General features: G+C 35.6%; 1 protein-coding gene across 3 annotated transcripts in view; it reads right to left on the bottom strand.

Moving 5' to 3' along the window:
- Positions 1–18,613, bottom strand: part of LOC123556815 (kelch-like protein 8) — a 41,690-nt gene extending 23,077 nt beyond the window's left edge. For 2 of the 3 annotated variants that reach the window (XM_045347812.2, XM_053543142.1), the window contains exons 1-2: positions 18,532–18,613; positions 599–1,646 (exon numbers count right to left, since the gene is read on the bottom strand). In XM_045347812.2, the coding sequence (XP_045203747.2) occupies positions 599–1,571 (973 nt within the window). In that variant the 5' untranslated portion in view covers positions 1,572–1,646; positions 18,532–18,613. The remainder of the gene's footprint in view (positions 1–598; positions 1,647–18,531) is intronic. The other variant, XM_053543141.1, reaches the window with a different exon arrangement.
- Positions 18,614–19,405: the final 792 nt, after the last annotated feature.

The following is a 19,405-nucleotide window of genomic DNA, read 5'->3' as shown; positions in this document are numbered from 1 at the left end:
TGACCCACTTTCGAACTTGACCTAGATATCACCAAGTTGAACGTTCTGACCAATTTTCATGAAGATCTAATGAAATATATGGCCTCTAGAGAGGTCACAAGGTTTTTCTATTTTTAGACCTACTGACCTAGTTTTTGAAGGCACGTGACCCAGTTTCAAACTTGACCTAGATATCATCAAGGTGAACATTCTGACCAATTTTCATGAAGATCTTGTGAAATATATGGCCTCTAGAGAGGTCACAAGGTTTTTCTATTTTTAGACCTACTGAGCTAGTTTTTGATGGCACGTGACCAAGTTTCAAACTTGACTTAGATATCATCAAGATGAACATTCTGACCAACTTTCATAAAGATCCCATGAAAAATGTGACCTCTAGAGTGGTCACAAGCAGAAGTTTACGGACGGACGCACGGACGACAGACACCGCGCGATCACAAAAGCTCACCTTGTCACTTTGTGACAGGTGAGCTAATAAAAACTTCATTTCTACTCCACTATTTTGTATTCTAATCAAGCAAAATATTTACATTTGTAAAGATTAGTTTTTAAAAGCAACTTTAATGCTTTCAACAAAGTAATATAATGGAATGCATACCAGCATAACTTTTTCTAGGCCGTGTTCTGTCTGTCATCTGCATGCCTGCTAGAAGATTTCCTACATACATCTGGTAATATTTTGCTTCATCAAGGAAATCTCGACAATCCAGATTACTTCTGACAAGTTCATTTGTTGCAACACTCTCCATCAAATAATGTGTATTGATTAATGGCAGTTTGACCTTGGCCAACAACTGGGCCAGGTACTGTTTTCTATTCTCCTTATCATGATCAATCCACTTCATCACAGCCTCAAACACTTCCTCCTCTCTCGAAACATTCAAGTTACTTGAGCCAACAATTATGTCTATCACATTAGCTGACATGGACATGAACTCTGGGGTTTTAGAAACCTCTAGAAAGTTATCTGTAATGAAATCTTGTGTGTATCTGATTAACTGTTCCCGATTATGCTGCATTGCAAATCCATGGACCTGAACACAGTTGTCTGGGTGTAAATGCTCCTTCATGAACTCTGAGCACGCATGAGCTACATTTTCAATTTGAAGAATGGAGGCAACATATAGCACTCCCTGTACGTTATCTACAGTTATTGTCACCTTCCCGCTGTAAGCATATTTGATCATGTTTTCGAGAATGTTCTCATCTATATCCTGTATCTTGATCACACTTTGTTTACTTTCTGCCATTTTCCCCATAAACATAGCCCGGAAGTAGCAACTGATGCTTGCCAGGAGGAGTCTATGACATTTAAATGATCTCTCTCCACACTGGATCTCAACATCACACAGTTCACCTTTCTCAAGAAAATTGTTCAAAGTTTTATATGTATCTTTAAAGAAGTTTGGAGTTTCATATTCTACTGCACTAGCCTCAGAGCTCAGTGAGTCTTCACCTTGTGAGTCAGGATTCTGCTCTGAGTCTGCTACAGGTTGATGGGTAGGAAGGGATGGAAGCTGGTCAATCTGTAAACTGTCCACACGCTCTGGTATAGGGGGAGTTCCCGACATTGTAATGCTGAGGTATCGGCACCGGATTTCTACATCTAGGAAAACTCAGAATGAACTCTCATTACTGTGTAGTGCCTGAAGAAAATTATATAGATAAGTGTTATTTATAAAAGCATAAATACTTTTGTAGTGAAATATAAAAGTGTTTGAAAGTATCAAAACTGAACAAAACGTTTCAAACTGGTAGCAAATAATTTTCAGCAACTTCAGATTTCAAGTCAACAAAAAGAATCAGATGACTAAACAAAAGCTGTCACTAATGGTGACAAATGCCCCCGCAGCACCTTGACCTTTGACCTGGTGACCCCAAAGTCAGTAGGGGTGGTGTACTCAATAAGTACTATCAGCATGTGAAGTTTGAAGGTCCTGGATGAAGTGGTTCGCATGTAAAGTGCCTTCATGCAAAAAGTTAACGTTGGCCCCTGTGACCTTTGACCTGGTGACCTCAAAGTCAGTAGGGTTGGTGTACTCATAAAGTACTATCAGCATGTAAAGTCTGAAGGTCCTGGGTGAAGTGGTTTGCGAGTAAAGTGCCTTCATGCAAAAAGTTAACATTGGCCCCTGTGACCTTGACCTTTGACCTGGTGACCCCAAAGTCAGTAGGAGTGGTGTACTCAATAAGTACTATCAGCATATGAAGTTTGAAGGTCCTGGGTGCAATGGATTCGCGAGTAAGTGCCTTCATGCAAAAAGTTAACGTTGGCCCCTGTGATCTTGACCTTTGACCTGGTGACCCCAAAGTCTGTAGGGGTGGTGTACTCAATAAGAACTACATGTATCAGCACGTGAAGTTTGAAGGTCCTGGGTGCAGTGGTTCGCGAGTAAAGTGCCTTCATGCAAAAAGTTAACGTTGGTCCCTGTGACCTTAACCTTTGACCTGGTGACCCCAAAGTCAGTAGGGGTGGTGAACTCAATAAGTACTATCAGCACGTGAAGTTTGAAGGTCCTAGGTGCAGTGGTTCGCAAGTAAAAGGCCTTCATGCAAAAAGTTAACATTGGCCCCTGTGACCTTGACCTGGTGACCCCGAAGTCAGTAGGGGTGGTATACTCAATAAGAACTATCAGCAAGTGAAGTTTGAAGGTCCTGGGTGCAGTGGTTCACGAGTAAAGTGCCTTCATGCAAAAAGTTAACATTGTGACTAACGAACTAACGGATGGACAGTTGAAAACTAATATGCCTCCCTTCGGGGCGATAATAAAAAAAATACAGGAGTCTAATGTACAAGGACAAAGTCTAAAATTCAATTACACAAAAGAAATTAATTTGCACATGATAATTTTTCTATTTTATACAATCATGAGACACTGAAACATCACAAAAAAACCCCAATAAATATTTAAATTAATATAGGGATTAATACTTTAAACCATACATATAATTATGTTGTTATAGATTTTGTTCTCTAAAAAAGGTTGATAAATAATTCTGTAAGTAGTTTCATTATTTAAAAGACTAAAGCTTAGTAACCCAAGTAAATAACATATTTGAGCCCCGCCATGAGAAAACCAACATAGTGCATTTGTGACCAGTATGGATCCAAACAAGCCTGCACATCTGCACAGTCTAGTCAGGATCCATGTTAGTCGCTTTCAAAGTCTATGGCAATTAGAGAAACCATTAGTGAACAGGATGGATCCTGACCAGACTGCGCGGATGCGCAGGCTGGTCTGGATCCATGCTGGTCGCAAAAGCACTATGTTGGTTTTCTCATGATGTGGCTCATTTCACTTTCATTGTGTATATTCACTTATCCCAATTTATATCTTTCTGAAATATCATTTAGTATCTGATATGAACATGCAAGCTTTTGTCAAATAACAGGAGATTTTTGCATGCTGTGAAAGTACTTAAATTTAACAGCATAAACTTGATGAAAGCACTAAACTGCCTCATAATCAAAATTAATGTCTCTGATCAGATGTATTTCCTCTTAAAATTTGATAGCTATTGATGTCAGCAAACATGAAAGTTCACTTTGACAGGTGGCAGTAAAATGATGTACTTTTAAGGCTGATCTGCATATTGTTTTGAAAACTATGGATTCTACTGGCTCAATCATGCGTGCACAGGTACTTGTAAACATTTGCCTATTAATAAATGGTTAATTGTCAATAGTGGTTAAGATAATTACTGCCATTATTGACAAATGTCAAAATTCGTGCTTCAATGTGGCTTTCCTGAAGAGTGAAGACTGAAACAAGAGCTGTCTCCATAGGATGACATATGCCCCCGATGGCACTTTGAATGAGTAGTTATGGCCGATGTTAGAGTTTAGGACTTTTGACATACGGAGCTGGGTCTTGCGCGCGACATGTCGTCTTACTGTGCCACACATTCATGCGTAGTTATTTTAAAATCCATGCATGAATGACAAAGATATGGACCGGACACGCCCATCAATGCATTATCATGAAAAATGACCTTTAACGTCTAAGTGTGACCTTGACCTTTGAGCTACAGATCTGGGTCTTGCGTGCGACACGTCGTCTTACTGTGGTACACATTCATGCCTAGTTATTTGAAAATCCATCCATCGATGACAAAGATATGGACCGGACACGCCCATCAATGCACTATCCTTTAATGTCTAAGTGTGACCTTGACCTTTGAGCTACGGACCTGGGTCTTGCGTGCAACACGTTGTCTTACTGTGGTACACATTCATGCCAAGTTATTTGAAAATCCATCCATCGATGACAAAGATATGGACCGGACACGCCCATCAATGCACTATCCTTTAATGTCTAAGTGTGACCTTGACCTTTGAGCTACCGACCTGGGTCTTGCGCACGACACGTCGTCTTACTGTGGTACACATTCATGCCAAGTTATTTGAAAATCCATCCATCGATGACAAAGATATGGACTGGACACGCCCATCAATGCACTATCCTTTAATGTCTAAGTGTGACCTTGACCTTTGAGCTACGGACCTGGGTCTTGCGCGCGACACGTCGTCTTACTGTGGTACACATTCATGCCAAGTTATTTGAAAATCCATCCATCGATGACAAAGATATGGACCGGACACGAAAATTGCGGACAGACTGACAGACTGACAGACCGACAGACTGACAGATCGACAGACTGACAGACGGTTCAAAACTATATGCCTCCCTTCGGGGGCATAAAAAACAACTTACTGTTGTTGTTTTTTTAATACAAAATTACAGTTCAATCATGCATTCGCATGATGTAGGGGATTGTAAACGAAATGAGTTTTGAGTCGCTCCCAATAAAATTCACATGAAATTTCCCGTTAGGCCATCCTTAAAAAATTGTTTGTTTGCAGTAACGCGACCGACTCACGAAAATCGCCGCGACTCAAACAATTTTTTAACCCAAAACTCGGAATTTTTTTTATCGGTGCCATGTTTTTATTCTTTCCTGTTTCGTTATTTCTTTTGGGTAACTATTTGTATTTGTATTTATAAGTTTTCCTAGACAGTGTTCGCTGAGGTTCAACTACATGAATGATCGATATGACCGATAAGAAACAAAATATGTGAATGTTACGCTTTCTGTATACCGCTAATTAACAAGTGACACAAATACGATAATAGGCTGCTCTTCTATGCATTGTTTATCAATTAACTTTTACACATTGATCAATAAATACCTTTGGCAATGACGGACATTATTGTACCAAATACAAACCGCGAGAAGCCCACGTGTCAGTCGAAGCGTGGCATGATTGACATCTGCCAGAAGCTGATTAATATACCAAGCTCCGCCTACTGCCATACTTCCGCTTATGGCGGCGAACAATATTCGAATTCACCGGAATTTTGATTGACAAGGGGCAGTTCTTTCGAACTCGAGACGCATAAAAGAAAATTTCCTCGGGTCTAGCCGACGCACGGGAAATTTTTGTGTGTGGATCAAATACGAGTTTTTCTCGGTAAGTGCGAGTGAAAACCCAGAACCTCGGGTCTACCGAACGCCCTGCCGATTTCCTGATATACTACAAAAATTCATGCAAAAAGTTGTTTAAAAAATTCCACATGGACAAATCGTGGTACATAGTGTTATCTGTGCAATACTGCAGGCGTATTTAACCGTGTTTTAGATTTGTAAAATAATGATTTTTCTCGTACGTAAAACATCTGGAATAGATAAATTCTTGGATATCTTTCTGTCATAATTTCTTAAACAATTTTGCAAACAAATAATAATTTTAGTTTCGATCTTTTGTCGTTGCATAATCTTTTTAATCTGCTCCGAGGATAAAACTGCAGTGACACTGCACAAGTCACTTGGAAAGAGCACAATAAACGTCAAAAAAATTAGACAAACAAAATTTTCTTACCTGAAAATTTATTTATAAAAGTTAAACATCCTTTCAATGCAATGACTAAAACCAGCGAAAGAAATCCATAATGTTTACATTTCTAGATTTTCCTATTTGCATGAAATTAAATTTCCATGGGTTCACTTTTTCCTATTTTTCAAAACCCAGACTTTAGAAACATAGTTATTATTACTGAAACTTTCTGTGACTTAAATAATGTAACTGAAATTCATGCAAATTTTTGACACCTGCCATCAGAAAACTAGGTTTAATCTGTTTGACAACTGTTTCTTTTAATGTGTGCCGACAGTAGCAGATCAAAGAAGACATGTATTATGTGTGATGTCATAGTGATGTCACTGCTATTGACATGTATTTAATTCAAGAAGTGACTGTGAAATGCTTTTATGGGTTTTTGTGTTTTGACTTTGAGTGCATTAACACTGGAAGCTTGATTTATTTTTTGCTGATATAGAATTAACCTAGCTTTTTTTAATTGTATTCATATTCAGATTAGGCTTTTCTTGGTTAAGGCAATCATTGCAAGAGAGAAAAAAACTTTAAGTTGCAGTTTAATCACATTAGATTCACAAGGATAAGAAATTAGGTTTACATTGATAAGTATATTTAGTTCCATTTTCAACTTGCATGTCATGGCGCTATTAAAAATCTTTCCACGTTTCCCTAAAATCACTCCACCTCTCCCCAAAATCTCTCCACTTCTCCATAATCTTAGCTGAGGAAGAAATGACTTCTCCCTAAAATATTAACATTGCTTAAGCCCTGAGTAAACCATGTAAAACAATTAAGTATTGTCTTAAAATTACATGATACATAGGCTTTGAAGGAGTGCGGGTGCTAGTAATCAGACTCAGGTCTACAGGGTATTAAAATATCAAAGATTTTGCTATGTACTTCAATGCTGAATCCTAAGGAATGTAATGTTTTTTTTATTACCCTAGCCAGTGCAAGGACATTCAAAAGGTCTGGCCAATTATTTTTGTTTAATATATTGATAATCTTAAATTTTAAGTTCATATGGAGATAATAAGCTCTGTTTCTGACTGGTGTCAGGCTATCTGTTGTTTTTATTGTTATTAAAAAGGTGATATTACTAGTAATATTAGTATTCATACTATGTGAAAACTACCACCCTTGCAGATATGTTACAATCAAGTTAGCATTCTACAGAGAAGTGTTAGTACCCAGAAGGTGTACATACCAGAGGGTTAAAAAGAAAATGCAGGTGTTGTACAATTAGCATACAAAAAAAAAGAAAAAAAAAAAAAACGAAAAAAAAAAAAAAAAATCACTACCTACCTACTCACACTAAAAATTCTGGGTCGCGTTACTGCAAACAAACAATTTTTTAAGAATGGCCTTATACTTCAAATTTAGAGAACAAACTCCAACGGCGACAAGAAATTACAATGGGAGACTGCCGTTGAAAATATAAATTTGTTGTTTATTTGGATATTTGGCAAAGCAGAAAAAAATCATTAAATCTCTTGAGGGTGACTTTTTTTTAGCTTATCAAACCATGTTTACTTTGCTGATAAGTGTTGTAGTTTTGTCATATGACACTGAAGTTGGGGTAAACCTTTGGAATGGAACAGACTTTAGAGTATTGATTTCCGAACTACTGTACATAATATAGAGTTTCAAGGTAGCCAAGCCGTCATGCTCTGAAAATATTTAATAGCCTTACAGAATTTTCTGGTAGCCCCAGGCTCCAGACATGGGATATTAGGAACCCAGGGCAAACAACATTACTGTGACATTGGCTACCCTGTAAAACTGAAAAATATGGTATTCCCTGTAGTAGGTATGATAACAATAGATTAAAAAATTTTCTTGAAGTGAATTTAGGCAAATTGTTGCACCTTATACAAGACAGTCCATACACTACAATCAGCTGTCATTCAAGATAACATCTACTACAGCTGATTATTACAATAAATCATTTTCCCTAGAACAGTTATTCAACGGAACACATGACCATCTCGGGTAGTACCGGTAAGTGACGAAAGAGTTTCAAGCTTAAGAATAAGATCAAAACTGGCTACATGAGATGGTAATAGCACAGTTCCAGTATGACTCTTTTAGTTTTTATCCTGTTTTTAACTCTACTAACATCTTCCATTCTGCGCAAAAGTTTATGTATACATATATTTTGCAGTTACTGAGTTAAGGGATTTAAGATTTAACTTTTAAAAGGTGTTAGGTTTTTGAACCTTTTTATCACAACTGTCAGGAAGTGCTTGACAGACTGAGCAGCCTTGGAAACCTGATCGTCTTTTACTTTTTCTAACCCGCACACATGGCCATAATGTATCAGTTTTGAACAATTTGCCAACAGGTACCTTACGGTTGGAAATACTGCTGCCGTTTTGACTTACCGCCATGATTTGACATCATTTCTCTTATATGAAATTCTTTACATATGAGCCGCGCCATGAGAAAACCAACATAGTGCGTTTGTGACCAGCATGGATCCAGACCAGCCTGCGCATCCGCGCAGTCTGGTCAGGATCCATGCTGTTCACTTTCAAAGCCTATTGGAATTAGAGAAACTGTTAGCAAACAGCATGGATCCTGACCAGACTGCGCATATGCACTATGTTGGTTTTCTCATGGCGCGGCTCATATATATTCACCAAATAACCTACAACTTTTGATTTAAATGCTTTCTTAAAATATCCAGAATTTTCCAATGATATTAAAAAAATGACAAGGTAGCTCTTACGCCACCATATTTTTCAACCAACCAGTGGTTCCATTTGACCCAAGAGATTTTCAAAAGATGCTCAAAGGACCCTGCATGATACTTGCCTGTGCGTCACTCGAGACCTGGGGACATTTTCTTTTGATAATCCTTTCTCTTATCATTTATTTCCTACAATAAAACTGTGCCAACAATTAATTTGTGTATTCTAAATAAATACTCGCGGTCACTGAAAGGACGCATACACTAAACTAATGATATATGTGACGTAAACAGTAAGGTATGGAAGGCGAGTTAAACCACAGTTGACAGGCAATTGCAAGGCGAGACTTGTCAAATACAGCATTAAATTTCCAATTTCTAACTGGCGAAAACGGCCTGAAGCTATGTCTGTTACACGGTGTTTGTGGACCAAAAGATGTGAAAAATCGATAATCTGTGTAATAAACAACATCCGTTATTGAAAAGAGGGGAGCCAACTTGCAACAATTTTATTTGATTAGGCAGTCAACTGGCGAGAATTAGATTACTGAATGAAAAACTGGATTATTAAAATGATTATTTTATGTGCTTGATACGATTTGATGAGCAGTGGGCCGTTACGATAAAGCAATTTTTTTTTTATTGTTACCGAGTCTTAGTTTGGGGGGAAAATGCTTTAAATAAGGTTAGCAGAAATTGTAAGTTTTGATTAGCTATGATGAAAGAAAATAAATTAAAACCAGGTAGTTTATCAAGAATTTAAGTCTTAACTTTCGTTTTCCATATTTGCCACCTGTCTTCGCATATCTGTCCTTTCTAATGAGATTTTCTAGTGCAATCTTAAAAATTAGTCAATAAAAAGTCTGCATTTAAGAAAAATATGACAACTGTTGCAAAAGCAGCTAACATTTTGAAGCATTTTTTGATAATATAACATAAAAGGCATCAAACCCCACTCACCATTCTTGTCATAGTTTATTTCTTAAAACTGAATAAGCCCTAGGGTGAAACACAATATAGGGCGCATTTGGAATATCACATTGTTATACACAGTTTTAATGAATTTCCTAACCTTTTATTGCAATTTAATATTTACACTTCATAACACTAAATATGAAGAAGTTCTGTGCCAAATTTCATTGATCTAGCTTCAATAGTTTTCAAGCGGTGGCAAAAAAGGCATCTAAAAAAGTCATTTTTGAAACGTTATGTTGTTGCGCTTAGAATTTTCCATAACTTTCAAATAAAATAATGGTATGATATTATATATTTCCATATAAATGTGTGTTTTCAACATACAGATATTTTTTTATGAATTATTTTGGTGTTTGATTTGTCATGATCGGATGAAAATTGTTCAAGCTGTCAAGAAAAATGTAAAACGGGTAAGATGTTATACAGTTTTTCACTGAAATTTCTTCCTTTTGTTATTATTAATAATTGTAATGTTAATATTATTTCTTCTTTCATATTTTGGTCCAGAATCATTTCTCCAGTGTGATAGTACTTACAGACAAAAAATCAAAATCATGTATTCCAGAAATTTAATTGTATGAATTTTTTAAATTGAAAATCTGGTTTTTATGAAAAAATGTACAGTCCGTAACCAACTGTATTTTGTAGATATGCAATATATTATTAGAGTCTTTATCGATTTTTTCTTATCAAATTTAATTGTTGACATTAAAATCTGATGCCATTTCTTTTATTTTTAACTAAATTTTTGCTGTAGCATCACTAACATGGTTTTCTTCAGCATGGACACGCTCTACAGGATTGCGCTTACTGCACATGGTATTCTGCACACTTGGCACAAACTGTTCAGGTTCAAGAATAAGAGTAGACGTAGAAGACAAATTTTCACCAAAATATTGTTTGGAGCAGTAGAGGGCCCTTTGTCAACAACAAATACAAAGTCTTTCTTAAGTTCACCAGTAACTAGGTTTCTAAAGAATTCTGGTGTTTCTGAATTTACTAGCATCAGAAAAATTCATTGAGATTTCTGAAAGTTGTTTTAGGCTCAAAGAAAGATAAATTAAGTACAGAAATTTCAGATCCAGTTCTTTTTGTTTTAATTGTAGCGGATCCCAATGTTATTTCGGCACTTTTTTAAGTTTTTAGAATTAAATGAGTCATTGCATATGTTCTGCTTTGATCCCAGTCAAAAGATATTCTCTCTTTTTCCAGGTTTCTGTTTCTGCACTGGTGCAACATTTGCACACACAACTGATTTTGAGTCCTTGGAATCAACAAATGTATTCTCTTGATTTTCATTAGATTCACTGAGTATAAGCAATGATAAGAGACACATTTGCTGTTGACCACTGCAAATTTACAACAAATTGTGTCACGCCTGTTCTTGGTGGTGCACTCAAGGAAATCTGTGCATTGACATTTTTTCCAGCATGGTGTTGTATAACTTGGTGGCTTCTGGCACGGTAATTTTTTGTTTAATTATAACATGCTGAAAGCGAAATTTTAAAGTTTTCTGTAGCAACAGTCATCACAATTTCTCTTGCTTTCTTCATTTTTGCACTGTTCTCACAGCTTCTGTATGAACACTATCTGTTAAACGTGGATGGCATTCTAGTCCGCCTGCATTTCTAAAGTTCATTTCGCTAAAGCACTGCTGCAGTATTCAAGGACTGCTGCCAGGTCAGGGTACTGTTCACTTTTAAGAAATCGTCTTCTGCCTTCAAATACTGTTTTTAACTCTTTTGCTTTTCTTCTTGAAACAAGGCGTTTTAGATATGCTGACTGCTTTGCTTTGTCGTGTCATTTCGCACTACAGGACTGGATTGTTCAATTTGTTTGTATTTCTTAATATTTACCGGTAAGTGCAGAGTATATCTACTGTTCATGTATCCTGACTTGTTTTTTTCCCCTTCTAATTTTGCCATGAATTCAGGATTGGTAATGTTGGCCATTAACCCTTTTATTATTTGTCTATCATACGGATTTTTTAATTAACTGAGAGCACTTGCATATGTGTGTTTTATTTTGTTTTCAGTCAATTTGTAATGATTCCTATTTTCCTTGTCTTTGCTGTGCGTTAAATCCTCTAACTATTCATAATAAGCAAAAGATTCTCTTGCTGACTTCTGATAATGTAACCAGTTCCATTTACTTACTTACTTTCCATGCACTTACTTTAAAGCTTCTCTATCAGTTCACTTGACATAAGTCTTGATTTGGATTCTTTTAATGACTGATAAAAATCACATAAACTTTGAGTTTTGATAAGTGGGCCATTTTCATTAATAAATTCCTCCACCTGACTTACCGTTTCTCTACTTAACACTGTAGTGTATTTATATTTATAAACCCTTCTGGACTTGGTCTTTTCAGTCCGACCACTTTTCCTTCTACTTCAATAATCAGGTTGTTTACTCGGTTTGTGTTTCTTTTAATATTTTTACCAATGTTTGTGCCAATACTCCTGTAAAACTTTCTTGAGATACCCTTGAAAGTCAATCCTTTCATGTATACAAAGTCTATAAAAGTTTCTTGTTCAGTATCTTTCTTTCCTGATTCAGATGTAACCTTAGAGTCCTTCATCTTTACAAAAAGAGACTCAATAGTTTGATTTAATTTTCTACCTTTTTCTTTGGAATTTTTTTGCCCTTTCTTACTTTTCAAAACTTTTTAACAGCTTTTTTTCAAACATATTTAATGGAGCTTGCTTTTCAGTACAGCGATTATTATTCCCAGTTCTGGTGACTTCCAGTTTTGATAAGTTCTCAATTTCTTGCTGGTCTTTTCCATATAAATTTGTTTTTTATACTTTCTCCTGAATACACTTTTCAGGATGTTCTATTTGGTTTTCAGCTGAGTCTGTATTGTTAACTTTTGAATTCCCTCTTTTGTCAGAGCATTCTGAATTAATATCTTGAAAATGTTCTGATATTTTCAAAACTTCAGGAATTTCATGGGAAATTTTTGTATCTTTTTGTTTCATCGGCATCTTTTTTACCTTTTTTTGTTTTTTCATTACGCTTTAAAGCACTTTGTATTAGGTCTTTCATATCAATTTTAACTTAAAATTTAAGTGCTTCCTTCCTGTGTCTTTTCGAATAATGGTTTCACTAGGACTCAGGGCCCACGCTGTCGTTCGCCACTCGAGCCATTTGGCGAATCTGCGATGAAAGTGGCGAAGAAAAATCTCGAGTGGCGAAAATGAAACAAGAGGGCCATGAAGGCCCTGTATCGCTCACCTGACCTATTGACCTGAAGATCAACAAGATTAACATTCTGACCAAGTTTCATTAAGATATGGTCATAAATGTGGCCTCTAAAGTGTTAACTAGCTATTCCTTTGATTTGACCCCGTGACCTAGTTTCTGACCCGACATGACCCAGATTCGAACTTGACCTAAAGATCATCAAGATTAATATTCTGACTAAGTTTCATGAAGATACAGTCATAAATGTGGCCTCTAGAGTGTTAACAAGCTTTTCCTTTGATTTGATCCCGTGACCTAGTTTTTGACCCAACATGACCCAGATTCGAACTCGACCTAAAGATCATCAAGTTTAACATTCTGACTAAGTTTCATGAAGATACAGTCATAAATGTGGCCTCTAGAGAGTTAACAAGCTTTTCCTTTGATTTGACCCCGTGACCTAGTTTTTGACCCAACATGACCCAGATTTGAATCTGACCTAAAGATCATCAAGTTTAACATTCTGACTAAGTTTCATGAAGATATAGTCATAAATGTGGCCTCTAGAGTGTTAACAAGCTTTTCCTTTGATTTAACCTAGTGACCTAGTCTTTGATCCCAGCTGACCCAGATTTAAACTTGACCTAAAGATCACCAAGATAAACATTCTGACCAAGTTTCATTAAGATACGGTCATAAATGTTGCCTCTACAGTGTTAATTAGCTTTTCCTTTGATTTGAACCGGGTGACCTAGTTTTTGATCCTACATGACCCAGATTCGAAACTGACCTTAGGATCATCAAGTTTAACATTCTGACCAAGTTTCATGAAGATATAGTCATAAATGCGGCATCTACATTGTTAAAAAGCTTTTCCTTTGATTTGACCTGGTGACCTAGATTTTGACCCCAGATGACCCAATATCAAACTCGTCCAAGACTTTATTAAGGATAACACTCTGACCAAGTTTCATTAATATTGGGTCAAAACTGTGACCTCTAGAGTGTTAACAAGCTTTTCCTTTGATCTGACCTGGTGACCTAGATTTTGACCCCAGATGACCCAATATCAAACTCGTCCAAGATTTTATTGAGGGTAACATTCTGACCAAGTTTCATTAAGATTGGGCCAAAATTCTGACCTCTAGAGTGTTAACAAGCTTTTCCTTTGATTTGACCTGGTGACCTAGTTTTTGACCCCAGATGACCCAATATCGAACTCGTCCAAGATTTTATCGAGGGTAACATTCTGACTAAGTTTCATAAAGATTGGGCCAAAAATGTGACCTCTAGAGTGTTAACAGTCAAATTGTTGACGACGGACGGACGGACGGACGGACGACGGACGACGACGGACGCCGGACACAGGGTGATCACTAAAGCTCACCTTTGAGCACTTCGTGCTCAGGTGAGCTAAAAATGTTCGTAATTTGGACCGCCATTTTGTTTCAGACGTTCTAAATCGTAACCTCCAAGAAATTATGTTAAAAAAGAGTTGACTGGTTCCGATAATTTTACCTTATAAAATTAACTTATTTCGGGATAGTATTACCCAGTCTGCGTTTACTTTACATATAACAATGTGTGATAAACATCTTGACACGCGAGAAGATGCAATTTGCAATCAATTAGCAACCGATTATCGGGTTAAAATAATCTTTTTGTTTTGTTGTCATTACGGCAGATTAAATGATTGATGCCTTTAATTTCCATGGATCAAATAATTAATAAATAAATCGGCAAAATAATGAATGGTTTGGTGAATTTTTTAACGTTGTCGCCACCGTCAGTATGTTAGTCACAGGCACGGGTCCAATGTATTTTTTGTTTAATATAAAAATCCTTTTTTTTCACACAAATATACTTTTTATATGTTAGTCAAATGAAAAAAAAAATGATGACAACAAATCCGGTCACAATATTATACATGACACTGTGACCGGATTTTTGTCATCATTTTTTTTTTTTCATTTAACTAACATATAGAAAGCATATTTCTGTGAAAAAAAAGGTTGTTTTTTTATATTAATCAAAAAAAAAAATACATTGGACCCGTGTCTGTGATCTTAGTAAGTAATTAGTAAAGGTGTTTGCCAAGTTTTTTGAATGTCTTTAAAAGTTAGGAATGGATTTGAAATGTAATCCTGTATCAGGGTAGATTTCTGGGAAGCAGAGAGCACCAAAAACACAGCCCCCGGGCCATGCATTTACATACATGTAGTAGGCCCACAACAAAAAGAAGCTGTAATGGAAAAATGTTTCAGACAGGTTGCTTCAAACATCCAACAACATTTTAAAATACAAAACTTGCTTTAGAGGTATACCCACTTTCATTCAAAAGTCCCCCTATATAGCTAGAATATCACCATTTGCTTATGGGAAGTAACAAAAATTTTCAACGCGCCGCGGGAAGGGAAACCTCTCCAGCACCCTCCCTACCGTTCCCGAGAAAAAAGGTGGCTCCAACTTTTTTCAGCCCAGTGTGGGCCCTGGGACTTTTATATCTTAATTAAATACAGTTAAAACTATATAAAATCATTACTTATTTAAATGGATGAAAATGGCTTTAATATAAAATCTCTGAAAATTTATGCAGGGCGTTTCAGGGTCTAGGGGTGAAACCCCGGTGGGTGACCAGGGTGCGAAGCGAACCGGACGGCTAGAGAATACCAGTCGTTTCATCCCCTGGATGTTTCACCCCTAGTTGTTTCACCTCCCAAAATCCTAGTTGTTTCACCCCCATGTGAATATGAAAAGTATGATTGATTTTAGTTAAAGTTTCAGTTTAAATTATCTAAAATGAGGTTTAATCCTAAAAAGAATGGCTATAAACATGCAGTTATGATATATAATAATGTTAGTTGATGTATGGTTTGTAAATAATTTTTTAATGTGTCAATAGCTATTCTGTTAAATTATAAATTTAAATATTTTGTGTTTTCAAAACACTAATAATTAAAATCAGCAACACATAAATATAATTAATGTCATAATTTAATCATAAAAAGATATATTTGATTGATGTAAACATGTATGAATAAACAATTTATCACACCTTATTACAATTAATGTTAAGTTACAAGTGTAAATAATCAAAGGACTAATTTAATCCAATTATCACATATCATGATTAACATGATTTAAGGGTCAGTTTGCAGTGTAGTTGCAACAAATAAAAAATAAGAAACCTGTAAACTTTTGTTAACTTCATTGAAGTAATGTCATACACAGATAAATCTGGATATTTATTAAGTTGATATTAACCTATCATATAAAATATTAATCACATCAGATTTTTCTTTGTTTCTTGATTAGTATAATAAGTTATTTGATTTTTTTTTAAATAGTGCATATGAATGAAAAATTATTTTGGCAATTTTCACATTTTTTCGTTACAGGTATCTACGGTGGCATAGAGGGGACACAGGAAATATTTTATTTATCAAACGTCCTATGTCCCCTCTATGCCAACGTGATCAAAAAAAATAGATCCTATATAGATACGAACGTGATAGGTATCACATGCAAACGTGTTAGCTACCATATGCGAACGTGATAGCTAACACGTGCGAACATGATAGTTATCACATGCGCACGTATTAATTAACACGTTCGCACGTGCAAGCTAACACGTGCTCACGTGATAAATAAAACATTTCCTACGTCACCTCTATGCCACCATAGGTATCACACGTGCTGATTACAAGAAAGCCGTAGATGAGGACAGGGACCTTCAATTTGTGTGTGTGTTCGGGTTTAACGTCTTTTTCAACAGTTTTTCAGTCATATAAACGATGGTGTCTTACTTGTAGCAGTGAGCACAATGCCCATCTTTATAATGCTGCCTCACTGGAATATCACGTCTTAGACACGTGGCATGATACCCCACCCAGTCACATTATACTGACACCGGGCTGACCAGTCCTAGCACTATCCTCTTAATGCTGAGCACCAAGCGAGGAAGCTACTAGTACCATTTTTTTTTACGTCTGAAGAATTTTGTTTCACACTGAAGATAAGTAGAAAATACAGTGGATGATAAATTATACCTTAAATTACAATTGTAAAAAATGAAGACTTCCACTGTATGTAGTATAAGTTACAATTATGAAGAGTTCAGCTGTAAAATTGAATTCACTGCCAATTTTGTAGAATTAATTCATTATTAAAATGAATAATCAAAATTTTTAGGACCTATGTTTTACTTATCGTTGTTACAACTAGAGGTAATGGATGTTGAGGTTGAACCAGGTATCATCGTAGACCAGCTCAACCAATCCTTTACGGCCTTTATGTGTATAGATGAAAGTGGTCATATTTGTTAAAATATTTATGTGATATTAAATATCAGTTTTTTTTTTTTTTTCAAATGCGCTTACATATGTGTCATTGATGATTACATAAGGACTATGTGTATGAATGAAAGTGGTGATACTTGTTAAGATATTTATGTGATTTTTTTCAAATGTGCTTATTTTTTAAAGGAAATAGTTCAGTGATGTGTAATATAATAAAATATCTGGAAATACAATTGTTTCCTTGTTTAATTCAATAATGAATTAAGAATGACCCTTTCTGTCTTTAGTTATACTTCGTCTGGAATGTAGACTGTGTATCAAGTGTCAGCTGCCAATCAGTGACACATTAATTTCACAGGAATTTCATAGGAATTCACACCTCCCTGAGTAGCCTCTCCCCAACCCACCTAGCAAAACCTTAAGCTTGCCATTTTGTCTTTAACATCCATTAAAATTCGGTATTTTTGGCTTCTTTTTTTTTTTTTAATTCTATATTCTGAAATAAATATGCATTTTTTACATTCATTGAAATAAGTCTTGTTGTGTAATGATGCTTTTTCAGAAATTAGTATGTAGTCAATTGTATTGATATAACTAATTAATTTTTCACCGATTTTTTTTCCATTTGACTCAAAGTTATCTACACATTTTGCCTAAAATAAACATTCATGCAATTCATTTTATTGAATAATTTACAAATTTAACTATAATCTGTAACAACTTTTTAAATACTACAGAATTATTATTAAAAACTTAATCAAAATTATTCTGTAATTCAAGAGGTATAATAAATTTTCTAAGTTTCTAAGTTATGTAGTGAAATAAATAACAATTTTTTACTGATTTTTTTTTTCAGTTTGACTCAAAGTTTTCTACACATTTTGCCTAAAATAAATATTCAAGCAATTCATTTTATTCAATAACTTACAAGAAGGAATATTATAATTTAACTTTTTTATATTTTTGTGAGTTTTGTTAAAAAAAATACTTAAATTATTTTGATTTACAATTGACATATTTAATTCAATAGACCTATAAACCATTTTTTTTTTATAAGACTATAGAATTATTCTTAAAACTTAATCAACATCATTTTATATTTCCAAATAATAATCAAAGTTGCTGAATATGTTGATTAAGTACTGTGCTCAAGTTCTGCTGTTATGCTTCTTTGATCTGAGACTGCTCAACACCTTGTAGACCATTAATCAAAGATCAATCAAGTATAACAGTAGATCATTTAACACCTATTTAATCACTATAAATAATCAGGGGGTGAAACATCTAGGGGTGAAACAACCAGGAGGTGAAAAGTCTAGGGGAGAAACGTCTAGGAGGTGAAACTTCTTGATACCCGGCTAGACACTTCCATCCGAAAACATCTATACGAAACATAGACACGTTTTCAAGCAATTATAGGAGACTAAAAGTTAGAAGAGGCATAGATCTACAATACATGTAAATCTAAACATATATTATTTCATTGCTTTTCAAATTTACGTGTACTACTCTTTTCCTGTTACTTGAAATTAAAACGTTCTCCATTATTGTTGTTTCTTTTCGTCAAAGCCTACTAATGGCCGTGTTGACTCTCCGGTATATACCGTACACGTTTTTACGTTTGCACACTTAAAGGTTTGGCGAAATTCGGTTACGTGTTTATTTTTATAAATGATAAAAAACTTAAATAAATCTTTTGGATGCTTTAATGAAGTCATCGGTTATAGTTGACAAGTTTTCCGGTGTTCTTTGTAGGGATCATCTGCTGTATCTGCAAGCAAAAGTTAAGCGCTGAAATCTCTGATACACATGTGAAGCACAGGTGGCAGTAACGTACCTAGGATACAGTATGGATCCATGAGCCATATGCACTTAAATTTACTACAATTATAATGTTTTCTTAGGGGAAAAATGACAAAAAGCCATTTTGAAAAAAATGTTGCTCCTGTGACAATGAGCCATGAGAAAGGTGATCAAGAACAGTTTGACATGTGCATTGCTTCCAGGTCCGTATTTTTTTTTCAAAACAATATTTCCTTATCAATGGTTGGCCGCCTTTTCGGCAAAAGATTAATCTTTCAGAAAAACCTTACTTCAAAACCCAGTTCCAAACCGTTTACGCATCACTAGCGAGCAACGGCATACGAAACGATAGTGATTTCTCCACCCGAATAAATCCCACACATTTTTCGCATCGAAGTCTCCCCCCTAAAACACATCAAGCTCACAATGCGAGTTTAAAATAACGTAATAACCGTTCATAACAGACTAAACACAAAGTAACAAGACCGAAAACTAGGTTCAATCCTACTTTGTTACTTACAAATTCGCTATTTAACATTTTCGCTTTCGGAAATTACCTTCGCCTGCCATG

This window comes from Mercenaria mercenaria, chromosome 5 (assembly GCF_021730395.1).
Source record: "Mercenaria mercenaria strain notata chromosome 5, MADL_Memer_1, whole genome shotgun sequence".
In the NCBI taxonomy this organism is placed as follows: domain Eukaryota; kingdom Metazoa; phylum Mollusca; class Bivalvia; order Venerida; family Veneridae; genus Mercenaria; species Mercenaria mercenaria.
This window is presented reverse-complemented; position numbering and strand designations above follow the sequence as displayed.